This window comes from Prionailurus bengalensis, chromosome B2 (assembly GCF_016509475.1).
Source record: "Prionailurus bengalensis isolate Pbe53 chromosome B2, Fcat_Pben_1.1_paternal_pri, whole genome shotgun sequence".
NCBI classification, from domain to species: Eukaryota; Metazoa; Chordata; class Mammalia; order Carnivora; family Felidae; genus Prionailurus; species Prionailurus bengalensis.
The window spans coordinates 7,126,038-7,145,920 of NC_057349.1; the positions used below are offsets into that span (position 1 = coordinate 7,126,038).

The window sequence follows — 19,883 nt, forward strand, 5'->3', positions numbered from 1 at the left end:
CCCTCACTGTCCTGGTGACCGTGGCACAATCCCCACCAGCCACTCTCCAGCCCTGCTTACCTCAGTTTGTTTCTCCCAGTGTCTTGCATAATCTTCTAGGATAAAATAGAATCTCCTTATTTATTAAACGTATTTTTCTAATGTATGTTCATTTTTGAGAGAGGGGGAGAGTGAGAGTGTGCGCAGGGGAGGGGCAGAGACAGAAGGAGACAGAGGATCCTAAGTGGGCTCTTTGCTATCAGCACAGAGCCCGAAGAGGGGCTCGAACTCACAAACTAAGAGATCATGACCTGAGCCAAAGTCGGATGCTCAACAGACCGGGCCGCCCAGGCGCCCCTAAGTTTGTTTTTGATTGCCTCTCTCTCCCTGCTAAAATGGAAGCACCAAGAAGCCAGCTACTGGTTTATATTGTTTCCTGATGGATTCTAAGCCCCTGAAAGACTATCTGGCACACAGTAAGTACTCAATAAACGGGTGCAATTTTGTTAGTGTTGTCACTGCACAGATACAGGGACACTCACCAGCATGAAAGACTCTGGGGTCATTTTCTATGCATTAAAATGACCGAGAACCACCAGGAGAGACAATAGTGCTATGAAGTCACAGTAGGACAGAAATATTTAGTTCTGTTAAAACAGTTTAATATGCAGTGAGCCCCAGACTCACTCAGAGTCTTATAAGACACAAAGTTTAGTTTTAATATCGTTGAAAACATATGCCCCTTAGTCATTTCTCTGTCCCACTTTGGTGTTACTGCATTGGGAAATTTTCATTATATTTATTTACTGTCTACTTATCTGTTTCTCCCCTAGAATATGAGCTTCATGAGGGTAGATGGCTGTTTGTCTTGTCACCGCTCTGTCCCCAGTGCTCCCCACACGCCCCGCTGGGACTGCAGCAAGAATGCTCCTCTCTCCAGGTCCCACATCCAACAAGCCAACGAGAGCAACGTTGTTAGTAGGTGTCTAATAATTTAGCAGATCTTTAATTTTCAAAAAAAAAGGGACTCTCATACAACGTTCCTCTGGCCTTTTTCCCCTGTTTCTTGCTTTTGTTTCAATAACGTATTCGAGGTGTTGCTCTCAAGGCAGCCACGGACTGTAATCAGTGCCCGTGTCCCAAACGTCTGAGAGTGAAAACAGGGACACTAATGAAAAGGATGGAAGCGGATGAAGTGCAGGCTGAGAAACAGAGACACAGCTGAGGGCCTGAGGAGTGGCCCGCGAAGAAGCCACCAAGCCCAAGCAGCAGAATAACTTCGAGTGAAAGGGGAAAACAGGCCTGGTCACAAGTGAAGAGAGGGGGGCGGGGAGAAAGGAGCTGAGCTGCACGTGTTTTTAATGAAGTGTTGAGCAGGTCGCCAAGACAGGTGGGTGACGACTATGATGAGCAGTCGGCCGGGGTGTGAAAAAAGAAAAAAAAAAAAAAAGCAGAATTAAGTGACACTCGGTAAATCACAGGAGGACGGGAAACCTGGGAGGGCTTCTGGAAACAATGGTCGATCCCTTGTAACACCCCAGTGCCTTCCAGTAATCGAATTGGGCAGCTCATTAAAATTAGGTGTGAACAGATAGGTACCCTGGCAAAAAGGCAAGGGAGCCAGGAAGCGGCCAGAGCAACGCAATTACTATGTCTGTCGTTGAAACAAAGAAAAATCAGGCCCATAGGAGGTATTCGAGGAGGTGGGCTTAAAAAAATCCCCATTGGAAAACAGTGAGTGGCTCCTGGGGAAATAACAGGAACAATAAAATCGGCCACGGGAGGGCTGAGTCAGGCCAAAGAAGAGGAATGTTTAATAATTGGATATGTGTGTGTAAAGTAACTCCGCTAACAGTGAGGGAATTTAAAGAAGTGATTTGAAGAGCCATATGAGGAAACAGGAGAATAAGATCTCAGCCACTCTCTGTGTCTGGGCAGGCTAAATATAGAATTGGCAAGTGGACCTCAGTAAAGAGCTGCACGGCATCTGGCCGAGGGCCCCAGTGTTTTCCTAAATAAGCGTGTTAAGGTGGCTCCAATGATCACAAACGGTGCCGTTAGCTCTCCGGACCACGCTGAAGGGAGGGGGATTCACAGCGACGTCGTGCCTTCTTCGTGCTGGGTGACATTCTCACACGAACGGTGTGTGACATTCTCACACGTATGCGCTCATGTGCTTCTCACAACCAAACTGTCACATGAAAATCACGGTCACAACTTCCAGTTGAAGGAAACTGAGATCACGCGGCTGTTCAACAGCAAAGTCAGGAATTAAAGGTGAGTCTGGGTGCTCCAAGGCCAGCTGCCACCAAGCTGATAAGGGAAGCTGATAAGGAAGACTCAAAGCACTCAAGAGAACGCATAACTGAAGGAACCAGATATTGTGGGGGTGCCTGGGTGGCTCAGTCGGTTAAGGGTACGACTTTTGCTCGGGCCATGATCTCACAGATTGTGCGTTCAAGCCCCACGGTGTGCCTCTGTGCTGACAGCGAGGAGCCTGCTTGGGATTCTCTGTCTCCCTCTCTCTCTGCCCCTCTCCTGCTCGTGCTCTTTCTTCCTTTCTCTCTCCCTCTCTCAAAAATAAAATAAACATTAAAAAAAAAAAAAGGAACCAGATGACTGTGTTGAATATGCTTATTCACACCCTGATTCACATGGCGACCTTGGATGATTTGATTGATCTCCCTTGGGCTTCAGTCTTGCTAAGGTTTGTTATTTTATGAGACCAACTCCTACCTATAAAAAATAACAAAATGATCTAATTCAATGAGTGGGGCACACACCTTTAAAAAAAAATCCTTAGGCTCCCCTTAGAGTTTTTACTGGGCATGACAAAATTTCTCAAGTTTTCCTCTGACGTTTGGGGTGAGAGTGGGGGTGATTTGTCATCCATTCATTTCATTATTAACAGCCATCAACTGAGAGCTTAACGTGAACCAAGCACTTTGGTGGGCTCTTGGAAGCAAAATGATCACGGTTCCCGTCTCCATAGAACGTATACCCTACTGGGTAAGGGATTTTACTGTTTTACTGAGCATCAGGGAGTGGAGTAGATGTTGTTACAGGAAAAGCAGGGTCTTATCCAACTTTGGAGCAAAACCTAGTTCTGATGTAGTAAATTTAGGAAAAGCTTCATCAGGGGAGAAGGGAATGCAGCTGTTCGTGTTCTGGGCGGAAAGAAGAGCTGGTCTCAAAGTGGCAAAAATCAGAGAGGCAAGGGCACTCACCAAATGGCCCACAGTCCTCAGGCACTGACCACACACCAGGCAGGAAGCAGGTGAAGCTTGTTTTCCGCCCGTCTCCATGCCAAAGATGCGGCCACTCCATGACGAGGGGTGCCCTTGATCCACATACGCCTCAAGCTGCCCCAGGCCATCTGGAGCCCTTGGCCGCAGTCTTTTCTGTGTGTTCTCAAGACCATCTCGGTGAAGTTGAAATTTACATGTGAAACCAGACTGCAAAGGGAAAATCGCCCGCTGTCAGAATTACTCTAGGAAACCACTTAGGAGGTCTCTATTTTAAAGATCTCAAAGTCCAATACAGTCAATTTTTCCACCAGGAGTAGGAAACAGAAGTGTTTCTATACAGGCCAGCTAGTTGGCTTGTGAGATTGGAGCCAGATTGTGTAGTGAACAGATCCTGTTCCTTTAAATACCTTCCATTCTGAGAAGCGTCTACACCAGTGAGGCATCTATATCATAAAAGGCTGAAGGAGTGGCAGGTCCCAGTTCCCCTTGGCATACTCACACTTCTTTGTTGATTTCTGGCTGAAGGGTTAATACATGGCTTCTGTCTGAAGAAGGCAGCAACCGGAATTCTCTCGTCCCTGCCTGGGGACCTGGGCATGATGAAAACAATGGACGTAAAATCACCCCAACCTGCATATGTCATTAGCGGACAAGTCAGTTTCCTCTGCCTCCCTATGGGGGTCAGAATGGGTTCGACCTCACATACGACTTTTACTCCAGCATCGTGATTCTAAGGAGTATCTCATAGCAGACTTCTAAGTGACTGCCAAATATCTACTGTGTGCTTGTTATGGCCTGTTTTGGGAAATTATGGCCTGTTTTGGGAATGGGGATAAACTATTAATGAAACATATGTTCTTTCTCCTCCAGTTTAGTGGAAAAGCACAAACTTCACAGGAAATGACAGTATGGCCAATGCGAGCATGGAACTATGGGAACACATGGGTGGCTCTTACCTCGAGTAGTTGGCCAGGCCCAGAAGGGGGGGGGCAGTGTTTTCCGAATGCAAGTAGCAGCATGTATACGCAGCAGAGGTTAGTAGAAGCTTCTCTTTGACAAGAGTGTTGATGATGAAGGGAATTGAAGACATCCTGTGTGCCCTGAATATCTACTACACTTCCAGGGGCATAAAATGGAGGTACGAGCCACAAAGAAGAATCTGCACCTTTGGTGAGAATTTGCAGAACAGGTTGAGAGCTAGAAGACAGAGAATTTACAACTGTCAGTGGCAAAGTCCCTTGCCAAAGTGATGTAACCAGTGACGTTTGTGTGAAATACCAAACACTTGGAAAGCCTTACCTAAGCCAGTATGTGAAGTGTGTGTGCCGATCACTGACAACGTGCTCAGCATGCATTTGCATGGAACGCTCAAACGAGACCTTCCAAACACTCCTCAACACATTTGAACGCCCCCCAACACCGCATCGGCAGACAGCCCAGCAGTGCTCTCCGTTTGGCAAGGTAGCTGGTTATCGATCAGTAATTTTGTCACCGAGGCACACACAGTTTTCAGAAGAAGACAAAACAAAACAAAAAAAGACCGCAGCAGTAGAATTACTGGAAATTTTAGACAGCCAAAAACACTCATAGGGTCTGCTGTGTCGGAGAAGAGGGCTGAGAATACAGATTTTCCATGTTTCCATTCCTTCCCTGAGTTTTCAACTGTGTTTGCTAATTCTGCACATCACTGTTCAGGGGTACTGTTAGTTGCATTACCATTATCACGACCATATTATAGTCGCTGAGAAGACAAATGTATGCAATGCTTCCTAATAAACACCAACTCTTTTCTATCCCCGACATTAGAGACAAAAAGGGGAGGAAGAGATAACACAAAATGAAGGACTCAAATGGTAGTAATTTCATTTTCTTTTTAAAAAAAAATTTTTTTTTTTAACGTTTATTTACTTTTGAGACAGAGAGAGACAGAGGATGAACAGGGGAGGGTCAGAGAGAGAGAGGGAGACACAGAATCTGAAACAGGCTCCAGGCTCTGAGCTGTCAGCACAGAGCCCGACGCGGGGCTCAAACTCACGAGCCGTGAGATCATGACCTGGGCCGAAGTCGGACGCTTAACCGACTGAGCCACCCAGGTGCCCCTCATTTTCTAGTTTTCAAGTTATTGAACCATTTCAGAAGATGTCCCCCCATAAAAAAACTTATCAAAATCACATTCCTGCCTGTGGCAAACATACCAATCCGTATTTGAACTTTCCATAGTCACATACTTCTTTTTTTTTTATTTTTTTAAATTTTTTATTATTATTATTTTTTAATGTTTATTTATTTTGCATGAACGGGGGAGGGGCAGAGTGAGAGGGAGACACAGAACTGGAAGCAGGCTCCAGGCTCTGAGCCATCAGCCCAGAGCCCGACGCAGGGCTCAAACTCACGGACCGCGAGATTGTGACCTGAGCTGAAGTCGGACGCTTAACCGACTGAGCCACCCAGGCGCCCCCACATACTTCTTGAAAAACAGGGAATGTACAATTGTCCTCACCACCTCACCAAGTCATTTAATGACAAAACCATTGTCAGGTGCCCCGGATGTTTTTGTTTGTTTGTTTTTTGCTTTTAATTTTTTTTTACACACCCACTAGCAGTGTTTGTTAATTTATTCTTTGTTAATATAAAAATTCTTTGTCAATTTCTAAATGTTCCCTTCAAAATAGTAGATGAAAAATAAGTACTCCTATTTTATTCCAATAGGATGTTTTATTCAGGAACCCATAAACTATAATAAAACAAGGTTACTAGTTGTCTGACCTTGAGAAAATTACTTAGCACCTCTGAACCTCAGCTCCCCCAGCTTTAAAATAGAGAATAGTAGGTACCTAATCGGGTAGTTGTATTAATAAAGACTTTACGTGTAGAACATATCAATTAGCTGCTCTCATCATTATTTGTTATTGATACTAAAATAGCAATTTTGTTGACTTCGGATTTCATGGTCAGTGCTGTTTTTGAATGTGTAATTCGGGGGACAAAGCTCAGGCTTGGACCAGTGAAATCTGCAATTTGATTCCCGAGGGCCCTGTGAAGTGCAAGAAAAGCCACTTAACCTCTCTGAACCAAGCTGTTTCCACTGGGAAGTTTGAATTTTAATGTGTACCTTCCCAGATCATGACAAAGATTGAACAAGGTCGTTCTTCTCCGCACATGGTAAACATTCATTGAAGAGTAACTCCTAGTATTAATAATACTGCAATAGCAGTAGCGGAAAAACAAGGAATCGTCTGGGTATAAGCCTTCGAGTAAAATCGCATCATCTTGCACAGTGACGTCTTCTGTTGCCCACCGTGCTGGTTAGCTGCCTCGTGTGTTCTATTGAAAAGCACTCTGCTATTTACTAAGTCTTTACATGTTGACAAATACACTACCTGGAAACCAGCATGTGATTATGAGTAAGGATATTTCAATATCCCCAGATATGCGCACAAAACCACTGGGGAAAAACACATACACAAAATATTCTGCAGACACTACATATTTTAAGAACGGGAAATATAAAGCAAGAGCCTTTTATCAGCAGAGTAGTGGTGAGATCTTTGAAAGCAATCACAACAATAAGAAAAGGACCAATCCTCTTACCCTTCTTCTTCTCTAAATCTGCTGTTTGGTAAATGCAGAATATTAGAAACTCAGTTGTTGTCCCAGGGTGTCACCATTCATACATTCTAAGGAGACTTTTTCCCACTGGTTCTAAACAGTGTGCGTCGTGGGGCGGGGGGGTGGGGGGGTGGATACTATGGATGGCACCAAGGGTAGAGACCTTGAGATAAGGAAGCTTTCTCAAAGTGGAGGGGATTCTAAAATATCCCTGTCCACGACAAATGATTGCTTTTCACACAGGATGGAGAGAAAACAGGAGGAGCCTTAAAGTGAAGGGCCAATTCTTCAGAAACCAAAGGAACAGGCCTGAGATGTATTTAAAGTAATCAACGGGTTTTATTTCCTGGAACTGAAATAGTTCAGCTCTCAACTTCCAAAGCTACAGTCAACAATTTTTCATCAGAGCCCAAGAGAGAAGGGCAAGGGTGAAAGAGACAACAGAGGCATCCAGAGAGAGTGGAGGAAGAGGCTGGCAGGGGGCACTTAGCCCTCTCTCTTCTCAGGAAGTTACATTTCAGGTCTGGTGACAATGCTGGGGGGTGGGATAGGAGGCACACTGTGGGATGTGGATGGAAAATGGCACCTGCCAAGGAACACCAAAGCCTTAACTACAAAAAGAAAGTCATCAAACCCCAATGGAAAGGGAACGTCCTAGTCCGTCTCAGACCTGGGGTAAACCATGGCAGAGCGGCAAGCTGACTGAAGACGTCGCCAGGGTAGTTCATTTTTGAAAAATAAAAAATAAAATTCTTTGCATTAAAAATTAGGTTTCCTAAACAACGTGCCTTTTGTTTTATGCCTGAGTGATACAGATGACTGTAGGGTGGCCTTGAGGCTGTGGGGAGAGGGAAAAGGGGTGGCCAGGAGTCTCCCCGGAACATTCCAGTAGCCCGGACATCTAGACATCTCAATGGGGATAGATGTTCCTCACTGCTCCCTTCCAAATAGCTGGGCAAAGCTGACCCTTCCCACCTCACAAACAACTTGGGAGCTCTCAAATTATTTGGTGAAAAAACGACAAATCCCTGGGTCAGCAAAAGGGGGGACCCAGATGGGAGACAGGGCCTCCCACTTTGGGGGAATGCGAGCTGCTGGGTATAACAGGCATGGGGGGGGGGGGGGCAGGGCAGGAGCTCTGGAAGACGGCCACCCACTACCAGCCCAGTTTGAGGACTGCCCCTTCCTAGCCCCTGGAAGTCCCCCTCCGCACCCACCCATGCTCTGTATCCTGCACCCCTTCCCCTCCTACCCCTGATTCCAACGCAGAGGTCCAGAATGCCCCGGGGAGGGAGAGAGGGTGCAAACGGCAGGTCCACGCCCCAACTGAAACCTTAGGAAACAGTTCCAGGCAGGGAGGGGCGCGGTGGGCTCAGCTCAACCCCGGAGGGGGTGGGGGTGGGGGGTGGAAGTCCTGGCTCTGATCACAGGGGTGCCGGGGGCCAGGTGGCCTGCCCCTCCAGGTCAACCCCAGGTCCGGGCGCGGTTGGTGGTGGGGGGGGGAAGGGGTTGGACGGAGGAGGAGAGCGGGTGGGGGGTGGGGGAGGCGTCCCAGTTCGTAGGCCGTGGCCAGTTTCCCCAGTTAACAGCCAGGCCGCAGCAGGAACGGGGCGGGGGCTCTTCTCCAAACCGGTGACTACAGGCTCTCGCGCTCTGCGACGCCCGGGGCCTCTCCCGGCTGCTCGGGCCCCTCCGCGGGCGGTGCCTGGGCCGGGCCCGGCTCGGGGGCGGTGGCGCCGCTGATCTCCAGCTCCACGAGGGGCGGCGGCGCGGCTTCCCCGGCGGCCTCGGCCTCCTCCTCCTCCTCCTCCTCCTCCTCCTCCGGCGGCGGCGGCGGCTGCTCCCCTTCCGGCTCGGCCTCCCGGGGCTCGGCCTCTCGGGGACGTTTGGGGGAGCCCTCCGGCAGCTCCCCCGCGCTCCTCTTGGGCGTCCCCTGCTCCGCGGCCTGCTCGGCCTGCGCGTCGCCGCCCGCCTTCCCCTGCGGGTCGCCGCGGCCTGCGGTGGCGTCCGCGCCGACCTCCGGCTGCGGCCCGGGCCAGTCGGCGCCGGCCTGCCCCCGGGCCAGCTGGTAGTCGGAGGCCTGGACGGTGGGGTTGTTCTCGATCTCCCACAGCCCCGCGCTGAAGCCCCTCCTCTTGTTGGGCTTGCCGAACTTCTCCTTGGACTCCTCGTACGGGAACAGGTGCTTGGGGCCCAGGAAGGCCGTCTCGTGGGTGCCGAAGAAGAACACCTGGTACCGGTTAGGCTCGGCCATGTGCTCGATCCTGGCGGGCCAGTGGGCGTAGCCCTTCAGCTTGGCGAACACCAGGTCGCCGCTCTTGTACTTGGGCCGGCAGTAGCGCGACATGGCGGGGGTGCGGACCCGGCCTCGGCGGAGGCCCCGGCGACGCCCCACGACGCGGGCGGGTGGCGGCCGCTGGGCTGGGTGCGCGCGCCCCGCGAGGGCCCCCGCGCGCCCGGCGACGCGCGCAACGCCCCGCGCCCTGAGAAGGTTCTAGCGCGAAGAGTGCATTATCTCCGAGACCCCAGTGTGGGCGCCGTGGTTTCTAGAATGATAGAGCGGACAGGTCGGATGGCCGGGTGGCCCCGGGGCCCATTGGTCTGTAGAGCACTTGGGCCGTAAAGGTTGCGCGGGTCACGCTGTGTGCCGGAGGAGCCTGGGAAGGGTGACGTGGGGCAGTGTTGGGAGAACGCAGTGACACGATGAGAGCGTGTTCGGGGGGGGGGGACCCCGGTAACAGGCTAGTGCAAACTCGAGGTATCCACGTGGGTCCTGATCTCAGCACAGCAAACTCCACCCTTGCCTCAGGAGCCATTGATGGCGTGGCGGGGACAGAGGCTTCCCTCCTTCTCTGATTTCCTTGAAGGCTGACACCGGAGCCTCCTCCGGGACTCCAGAGCAGAGTGGAGGTCAGGCAAAGGGACAGAGTCAGCGATAGTGTGAGGATGTCCCGAGTTCACATCTTCTGGAATCCAGTGTTCTGAACCGGTAGTATTCTTGGGAGGGGCGGGGAGGGGGGGCCCAATATATTAATAGCATCATGATCGTGTCAAACCAGCCATATCAGAGGGGTAGCCTTTGCCCTTTCAGTGATTCTTGCCTATTGTAAGAGATAAGACTTCATGGTTATGATACATCAAATGCTCCCAGAATCTTCCCACAATAGAGGAAAAGTGGGCTGGTTGTGATTAAGAATTAGGTAAAGGTCTGCTCATATCAAATACACTGTTGGTAACTAGGACTCCCTCTAGGTTAGACAAAAAGAAGAAAAAAAAAAGCATGATCTCAGCTGAGAGATTATTTTAAGAAGAGACATTTCTCCACATACAAGACTATTCTAAACTGATACTTACAGGAGTTTCCATGTAACCACACTTGTTATAAAACTTTCTACATCTTTTTTTTTTTTTTTTTTTTTTGAGTCCTGCTAGCTAGCTGTGAGCTTGTACTTTGCAACCTAGCCTTATATTTCAGAATAGTACTCTTGGCTATAAGGACAAAGCCCTTTCAACATTTATCATGTATTTAACTACACAGATGTTCCTTCCGAGTGAAGCCAACAATGACCAGTGGCGAATGAAAACCATTAACCTGTTTCAGTACAACTCAGATTTCTTTCTGGGTTGCTGGGGCCAATCAGCCATTTTGGCTCTGGGTGGGGGAGACCCACTTTGGGCAAAAGAAGTTACCCTCTCTCAACAAGGGAAAACAAATACGATGCGCTTTGAAACGCTAGACAAGTTCTTTTCGCTTTTCTGTCGAGCCATATTCTTAGAACATTTTTTAGGACATTCTGCTACAAAGACAAATCTGATACATTTCCTCTCTCAACTTCACAGAGAAAGCACTAGAAAACTAGAAATGTTTAGTGGCTGCAAAAGATAATAGGACATCATGGGCATTCGCATAGTAGGAAGGAATGTGATGTTTCTGTAAGCAGAGGTCTTACTATGCACACGTGGCCTTTCTTCTCAACGCTCACTGTGCTGCACTAAAGCACAGATCATGTGGCAAAGTTGGAAAGAAGGAAAAAGTCTAGGAAGACTCAGAGTGAGTGTGATTACGGCCAAATGGGCCATAGTGGTAGAAGCCAAACATCAAAGGTCATTGTCTGGTAGTTGAATCACAGCAGGTAAACACGTGTGAAGGTATTATTTGGACGGAGTATTCGAGGGGTAGAGCAAATAACCAAAAACCTATCAAAAACTGAAACAAAATGTAAGGAAATAGAGGCAAGAAAACCTAGTAGAGAAGGATCCATACCTGCAAAGGGTGAAAGAAATTCTATTAGGCACAGACCGTCATTCTCTTCTTGTCACCCCTTACAGGTGACTACGCGGTGTGGTGCTATATAGGGCCAGCACAGAAGATGTTGATCTTTGAGGACTTGAAAATATAATTTAAGAGATAAGTCACCAGAGACTTCCTTACAGAGAAACGCAAGCTAGTCTTCAAATTCTAAGTCCTATGTTCTTTGCATCAACACAAAGGAATTTCAGGAGAAATCAGTGGGTGTGTGGTTATTAGGACAAGCTTATGGGAAGGGGTAGTAGGAGAAACAATAGAGAGAATTCTGGCAATTCTCACATGTTTACCAGCCTGGTAAGACGTTTAAAGTAATACTTAAAATTCCTCTCAAGGGTTTTTTTTTTTTTTTTCAATTTTTTAGTGTTTATTTATTTTTGAGAGAAAGAGAGAGTGGGGAGTGGCAGAGAGCTAGGGAGACACAGAATCTGAAGCAGGCTCCAGGCTCCCGGCCGTGGGCACAGAGCCCAGTGCGGGGCTCACGGACTGTGAGATCGTGACCTGAGCCGAAGTCGGATGCTTAACCAACTGAGCCACCCAGGCACCCCTCTCAGGATTGTTTTAAATGAGATTATGGGTAGGACAGTCCAGACAATGGCTGTGAGAGGCCACGATATACTGACAAAGTGTGATGGCGTGTTTCATCATGGATAGGATTAGGCTGTTATTATTATGCTATTGTTATTATTATTTTGTTATTAGACTAAATGAGGATAAAGATCTATCGAAAGGAGTAGATTCGTGAATAAGGGTGCTGAAGAATGAAGAGAAGCCCTCTGCCAGCTGGAGTCCATATGACACATGCAATTTCATATCCAGTGCAACTTCTGCACGAGACAACATAAGAGGTCTTTTTTATTTTTATTTTTAAAGCCAGCGTTCTTCAACTGAACGTGATCACCTAATGGTAGCTTACTCCAGAAGTGGGGGAATGGGAGGAAGCTTGGGGAGAAGTGAAATGCATTTAAAGAGTTAAACAGGGACCACTCTCCCAAAGAGTGTGCCTTTTATACCTGCGTTCCCAGCGACGTGATCAAGCGGCAGGATCTTAGCTTCTCTGACCCTTGAAACCAACTTGTTTTTAAGTTATTGTCTTGCAGGCTCCTGGTGGCTCAGTAGGTAAAGAGATAATGACTCTTCATTGCTGCTCAGTCATGATCTCACGCTTCCTGAGTCTGAACTCCACATGGGGCTCTGTGCTGACAGCAAGGACCCTGCTTGAGATTCTCTCTCTCTCTCTCTCTCTGCCCCTCCCCTGCTCTCTCTCTCTCTGTCTCAAAATAAAAAATAAACTTAAGAAAAGGTTATCATCTTTCTTGCTCAAAGCGGAGAGGCGGAGAGGGTAGGAAGTGGTTTTCCTGGTGACCTGGTTAGGTGTAGAGGGGGTTGTTATACAAAATACTCCCGAGCAACTACAACGATCAGTTTTCAGGCACTAGATCTCCGTGAGCTCAGCTGTTTCTAGCAGGTCAAGATGTTTGAAAACTCAAATGTACTAAGAACACCTGTTTGTCAAAAGGACCTAATTTCAGCAGAGACATACCTATCAAAACACCTTCGAGTCCAAAACATGTAACACTTCTGTTTCCGTCTCGGAAAATTTGGGATAGGATTTAAAAAGCTGCTTGGCAACAACTATGAGACACAGGCAGTAAAACAACATAATTGTACAAGAGACAATAGATACCTAATTGATGTTTTCTTGTTTAATTAGTTTAAAATTCAATTAGTCTGACGTGAACTATGATATAAAATAAATGCAGTTGTTTTCTGAGTGCTTTCGTCTTCGTTAAAAACATTAGCCGCCTCTGGGTTTACCCAACAGAAGCGTTTATATACGGTTGGTATGTGGGGTTAAGGCTTTTCCTTTTAGAATGTTCTAGCAGACATAATCAGATAGAAAAGAAATCCCCTCCCCGACCGTGGGTAGAAAAATCCCCTCTCTGTCCGTTTTAAAAGCCACAGGAAGTTCCCTGCTTCTTTATTTCGTCACCTCTATATTTTATCAGTGTCCACTTAGCATACGCCTTAAAGCCTCACAGCCTTCTGGAATCCAAGAGAGAAACTGGGGGTGGAAATAAACTGTATCACTGTGGATGCCCCAGAGCTAAAGAACAATTTAAGGAATGACCCAAGGCGCTTATTATTATCAGTTTGAATAGTGAGTCAAATCTTTACCTACCCTTGATGATGGGATTCGGGGACTGGGGACAGAAGGTGCAGGTTTTCAAAGTGGCGTAGGCGTGCTGGCGATGTGGACCTCGTGACCAATCACCAATGTCACGCAAAACTGCTGTTTTCTCCGTCATGGAAAGAACATTGCCACCCTAAAATTAATAAAAGTGGCAGTTACAGATAAGTATAATTCATTATACTGATTTCTTGGAGGCTTGAAGCTTTTACAAACTACTCTTTGGGAAAAAAAGACATTAAAATGTTTCAATAGTATGAATTTTTTAAACATTGAGAAAGAAGTATTTCTAATTTGAATCTTGCATGATAATATTTATTCAAACTCTGTCACATGAAAATGGATGAATTGTTGTATCCTTATAATTAGCAAAGTTTAAACAAGTAAGTTATCAATGCTGGTGAGTATTCAATAATTGGGGATTAGATGCATATAACAGGGTCTATTTACATAATTACATAATTAGATAGCCATATTCTGTGTCTTTAAGGTTTTTTAAAGTACAATTTAGTGACTTCAAGAATGCTTAAAATGTGAAGTTGAATGAAAAGGGAGAACAAAATATATAATGTAGGCAATCTGTCAAACTATATGAAACCTAGTTCCTTCAATCTAAAATGTGGGTAGGGGCATCTGGGTGGCTCAGCCAGTTAAGTGTCCGACTCTTGATTTCAGCTCAGGTCATGATCTCGCTGTTCATGAGTTTGAGCCCCACATCAAACCCCGCACTGACAGCCAGGAGCCTGTTAGGATGCTCTCTCTCACTCACTCTTTCTCTGCTCCTCCCCTGCATGCACTCACTCTCTCTCTCTCTCAAAATAAATCAACTTTAAAACATAAATAAATACAATGTGGATAATCTTAGGACCCATTTGAGAGAGAGAAGGGCTGTTTGAAATGAACAAAACAATTTGTGTCAAACATGTCTGGCATCTAATAAATGTTCAATTACTACTAGTCATTACTATTAAAATAGCGAGCTCTACTCTGTTTTGTTAAAGTGCAAATCTTTTTATTTTTGCATTACGTGATACTTTTGGAGGAGTTACTGTTGTTTTCTTCCCCACAAATTGTTTCTGGCTCCAAATTTAGCTTCATGCCTTGCCAGTGTTTCTTTCATTATATTATAATTACATATTTCTTCTTACGTTTTGGAGGCGATGTGTTCTTCATGCAATAAAAAAACATTTTTGAAAGATCTGAGATCAGCAGAGTCTTGTCTGTAAGCAAATGTGGACATGGGTTTTGCAATTTCAATTCTGCACTTGCCATTATACTAAGGTGTCCCGCAAGCGGTTAAAATAACCAAAGCTTTCAGAAAGCCTTGCTAAAGTTTTTAGGATATAACCTCAGTCTTTGCCTCAATTATCTCTTACTCTTCCTTCCAAAGGTCTCTTAGCTTTCAAAATAATTGCCAAAATGCTAAACTTTGAGAATAATTTGTACCGTTTCCATTTAAGGAAATCATCAACAATGTGCATAACAATAAAAGGGAGGGAGTTTTTATGATTTTTTAAAGTTTATTTATTTATTTTGAGAGAGAGAGCAAGCAAGCGAGGAAGGGGCAGAGAGAGAGAAGGAAGACAGAATCCCAAGCAGGCTTCACACTGTCAGCACAGAGCCCGACCGACGTGGGCTCCAACTCACGAACCGTGAGATCGTGACCTGAGCCAAAACCAGGAATCAGATGCTCAACCCACTGAACCACCCATTTGCCCCAGGGAGGGGGTTTTTAAACCAAGATGTCTAATTTTGAATTCATGAAAATGGTATTTGAAGAGGAACAATAATTTTGATTGAGTTTTTCATCTTTCATTATTACCAAATGCCTTACATTTTTCATTTAATTTTGGAGTATAGATACCTGTATTGAGTTGGTATTTATCTTTATCACCAAAGGATTAATGGAAGTGAATGGCTTTGTCTTTTTTAAACATTGAGAAAGAAATATTTTGCCTCCAGAACAATTCAGGTTTTTCGAAATGAGGGAACATGTACATTATTTGTTGAAATATATACATACTCTAGGGAGTTTAGAGATTTCATATAAATTCAAAGACTCGTAAAGCATAGAGATCAAGTAACAGAAAATCAGAGCATAGAAATTCAACACTGCATTCAAGGTCAGCGAAATCTCCAACAAGCACTGCTTCTGTCTATCAGAGAGTTTGTTCATTGTTTGGAAGGAGTTGGTGAGAAAAACACACTTTCAGATGCCTCAGAAAAATATCCCATATGACCCAAATGATAAGCTTTTGAACAAATGGTGTTATCCCTTTTCTCTTTGGTCACTCTTCATGGTGGGACAAGTTTTAGACAAAATGTAGCACTTTGGATACTTGTAAACTTGAAATACTTAAATAAGACACTTAGGAATCATCTCATCAGCTTTGCTCTTCAAAATCAGACATAACAAAAGCCCATCCTCTATTCCTGCTTGTCAGAGAATAACCATGAGAATATATTCATAAGTAAAATTATGACAGAGCTGCTAATGTTTACCATTTATTGAGCACTTACACACCATACCCTGGTAGAAGCATTTTAGATCTATTTTCTCAATTCTTAAAACACTTTGCTATACTACACTGCCTTTTCCTTTTTCTTTTCTCTCTTTATTTTTTTGCCTGCCCACCTATTCATCATGAGCACAATCATTCAAAAAAAATCAACCAGAAAATTTGGTGGAGACAAAATGAAGAGTGAAGAATGATGCAGATACTAAGAAAGCAGAAATGTCATAAATAGCGAATTACTAGAAGGATCACAAAATGAAATGGGGAAAATTAGCAGTCCTTGGAGCAGTTACAGCTGCCGAGATTTTCCCAGGTGCAATTTGAGTTCCGTTTCCATGCATCCTTACGTTAAAAATATTGGGTCGGGCGCCTGGCTAGGCTCAGTCGAAAGAGCGTGTGACCCTTGATCTCGGCGTCATGAGTTTGAACCCCACATTGGGTGTAGATTACGGAAACAAAACTTTAAAAGAAAATAGTAACCCAAATATGTATCTGCATTTGGAGAGGCAGAAATGAAGGTGCAGATTTAATCCCAAGGGTGAAAGAGCATCTGTTCTTAGAATACTAAATGAGTAAAACATAACTATGCAATCATGTTTGATTGGAAAATATATATAAAGGTAAAATGATGTGGGTTTTTTTTTAAGTTTATTTGTTTTAAAAGAGAGAGCACGGGAAGGTCAGAGAGAGAGAGAGAGAGAGAATCCCAAGCAGGCTCCTCACTGTCAGCACTGAGCCCACTGGGGGCCTGAACTCTCAAAGCAGGAGATCATGACCTGAGCAGAAAACAGCAGTTGGACGCTTGACCGACTGAGCCGCCCAGGCGCCCCCTAAAGGTACAAGGATGTTAACTGCACATCGAGTAACGTTACTATGGAGATGGTATCTCTCCAGTGTGAAACATTACAGACAGAAGGCCTACTTCTCTTTAAAACGGCCAGCCTTTGGGGGCCCCTGGGCGGCTCAGTCGGTTGAGCCTCTGACTCTTGATTTCAGCTCAGGTCATGATCTCAGGGGAATGGGATCAAGCTCTACCTTGGGCTCTGGGCTGAGCATGGAGCCTGCTTGGGATTCCTCTCTCTATCCTTCTGCCCCTCTCCCCCACTTGCTCTCTCTCTCTCTAATTAAAAAAAATGGCCAGCCTTTCTTTTTCTGTCAGAATGTTTATAACAATAAACTGCAACCACATAACAATGTTTTGTTTTGTTTTTAACATTTTCACATATATATATGAAATATATTTGCTCATATATATATGCTCATATATATATATGCTCATATATATATGCTCATACATATATATATGCTCAGTATATATGCTCATACATATATATATGCTCAGTATATATGCTCATACATATATATATGCTCAGTATATATGCTCATATATATATATATATGCTCAGTATATATGCTCATATATATATATACCATATTGTTTTTTTTTTGTTTTTTTTTTTTTTTTTTTAAAATTTTTTTTTTCAACGTTTATTTATTTTTGGGACAGAGAGAGACAGAGCATGAACAGGGGAGGGGCAGAGAGAGAGGGACACACAGAATCGGAAACAGGCTCCAGGCTCTGAGCCATCAGCCCAGAGCCTGACGCAGGGCTCGAACTCTCAGACCGCGAGATCGTGACCTGGCTGAAGTCGGATGCTTAACCGACTGCGCCACCCAGGCGCCCCTACCATATTGTTTGATGATGGCTGACTGTGCTTTTTTCTCTTGTAGTAATAGCAAAGTCAATAACATTTTCTTTTTTTTTTTTTAAGTATATTTATTTTGAGAGAGAGAGAGAGAGCACGCACCAGTGGGGGAAGGGCAGAGAGAGAGAGAGAGAGAGAGAGAGAGAGAGAACCCCAAGCAGGCTCCACACTGGCAGGGCAGAGCGCGACACAGGGCCCCAACTTACAAACCATGAGATCATAACCTCAGCCAAAATCAAGAGTTGGAGGATTAACCGACTCAGCCATCCATGTACCCCAAAGTCAATAACATTTTTACTGAACAGATAAATCTAAAATGTTTAGGGGCGCCTGGGTGGCTCGGTCAGTTAAGCATCTGACCTCTCTGCACTGAGCATGGAACCTGCTTAAGACACTCTCTCCCTCTCCTTCTGCCCCTGTCCCCCGCTTGTGCTCTCTCTCTCTCTTTCAAAATAGAAATAAATAAATAAATAAATAAATAAAAACAATACCAGGTGGGCTTGTTTCTGCTTTGTGCATGTTCAGGATCTATTGTTAACCGTATACATAGTCTTTATTTTTATATTGTTTGGCTTTTTATTAGAACGCTATTGCCCTTTGAAGGCTTTTGCCTGAAATTCACTTTGCTTGGATTCAGTACAAAAAAGCAGCAGCTTTTCTGATTAGCATTTGAGTCATAGTTCTTTAATATTAACTTTTATATGCCCTTTTGTTTAATTATACCCTTGAAACCAGTCCCTGGATAGATTGCATTCAGTCTAATATTTTATTAAGAGGATTTAACCTTTTTAACATTTTGTGATGAATTCTATGTCTACCAACCAGTTTTGTGTTTTTGATTTACTATGACTTCATTGTTGTTGTTATTGTTTTCTCCCTGTTTTCTACTTTTCTCTAGACTGACAGTGGTAATCTCTTATAATTATCATATCATCACTACTACTGTTTTGCCTTTTGCTAGTTCCCTTTGCTGGTTTGGTAACTCTCTTCCCTCAGCAATTCTTATTTAGCATACATAACTCTATAAATTTTCTAACCAAATCCAAAGACTTTATAACACGTGTCAAAGACCCCTAACACCCACCTTTGTAATTGTCCATAATTTTACATTTTTAGAATTTCATAATATTTTCACAAATAGTTTTCACATTTATTTACATATTTTGTCATTGATTTCTTCTACACCTTTTCTTTACTTTCAATAAATGAAATACATCACTTGGTAATTGTTTTAATGGGTGTGTACAGTTGCAAATTCTCCTAGCCTGATGTACTTCAAAATATGTTTATGATAACCTCACTATTCAATAGTTTATTAGCTGTGTATATGATTTATAATAAAACTATATTCCTTTGGGGCGCCTGGGTGGCTCAGTTGGTTAAGCATCTGACTTCAGCTCAGGTCACGATCTCACAGTTCGTGGGTTTGAGCCCTGCCTCGGGCTCTGTGCTGACAGCTGGGAGCCCGGAGCCTGCTTCGGATTCTGGGTGTCCCTTTCTCTCTGCCCCTCCCCTGCTCACGATCTTTCTTTCTCTCAAAAATTAATTAATCAATTAACTTTTAAAAAACCGTATTCCTTCAAGAATGTGAAGAAGGCATTACTTCTGTTATTGCTGCTGACAAGCCAGCCACCAGGGCAAAGGGCATTTCTTGTCAGGCATCAGGTCTTCTTTTCCAACTATCAAGTCTTTGTCCTTGAGATACCACAATTTCACTAAGACGTCTATGGGATTATTTTTACTCGTTATGAGGGATACTTGAAGACTTTTACTCTGAACTCATGTCTGTCCTCAACTCTAGACAATTCCTATGTTTTTATTTGAATTTTTTTAATGTTTATTTATTTTTGAGAGAGACAGAACACGAGCAGGGTAGGGGCAGAGCAAAGGAGACACAGAATCCGAAGCAGGCTCCGGGCTCCTAGCTGTCAGCACAGAGCCCGATGCGGGGCTCGAACCCATGAACTGTGAGATCATGACCTGAGCTGAAGTCGGAGGCTTAACCGAATGAGCCACCCAGGCACCCCCCCCCCCCCCGTTTTAAAATAAAGCCTCTCAGATATTTCCTCAGATCTCTTTTGGAACACTTGTATATATACATTACGTCATCTTGATCTATAGCCATGTCTCTTATACATGTTTGGAATCTCTGTTGTGCTACATTCTGCAAAATTTCTCAAAACCATAGTCCCATGTATTAATTCTTTGTGTCTGATTTCAATTATCAGTTATCCCAATTTGTTTCGTTTCAGCAACAATGGTTTTCACTTTACGAATTTCTAGTTTTTTCTATCTACCCTTTGTTATTTTATCTGTTTTGGTTTCCTA

At 44.6% G+C, this 19,883-nt stretch overlaps 1 protein-coding gene and 1 long non-coding RNA gene across 3 annotated transcripts in view; both read right to left on the reverse strand.

Annotated features, from left to right (window-relative positions):
* LOC122489178 overlaps positions 1–19,883 on the reverse strand; it is a 35,404-nt gene that overhangs the window by 5,549 nt on the left and 9,972 nt on the right. For both annotated transcript variants that reach the window (XR_006298854.1, XR_006298853.1), the window contains exons 4-6: positions 13,325–13,469; positions 3,727–4,424; positions 3,207–3,434 (exon numbers count right to left, since the gene is read on the reverse strand). This is a non-coding gene — a long non-coding RNA (uncharacterized LOC122489178). The remainder of the gene's footprint in view (positions 1–3,206; positions 3,435–3,726; positions 4,425–13,324; positions 13,470–19,883) is intronic.
* HDGFL1 (HDGF like 1) lies at positions 7,152–9,267 on the reverse strand. The gene has a single exon (XM_043590710.1). It carries the CDS (start codon positions 9,181–9,183, stop codon positions 8,473–8,475), a length of 711 nt encoding a protein of 236 aa, XP_043446645.1. The 5' UTR covers positions 9,184–9,267; the 3' UTR covers positions 7,152–8,472.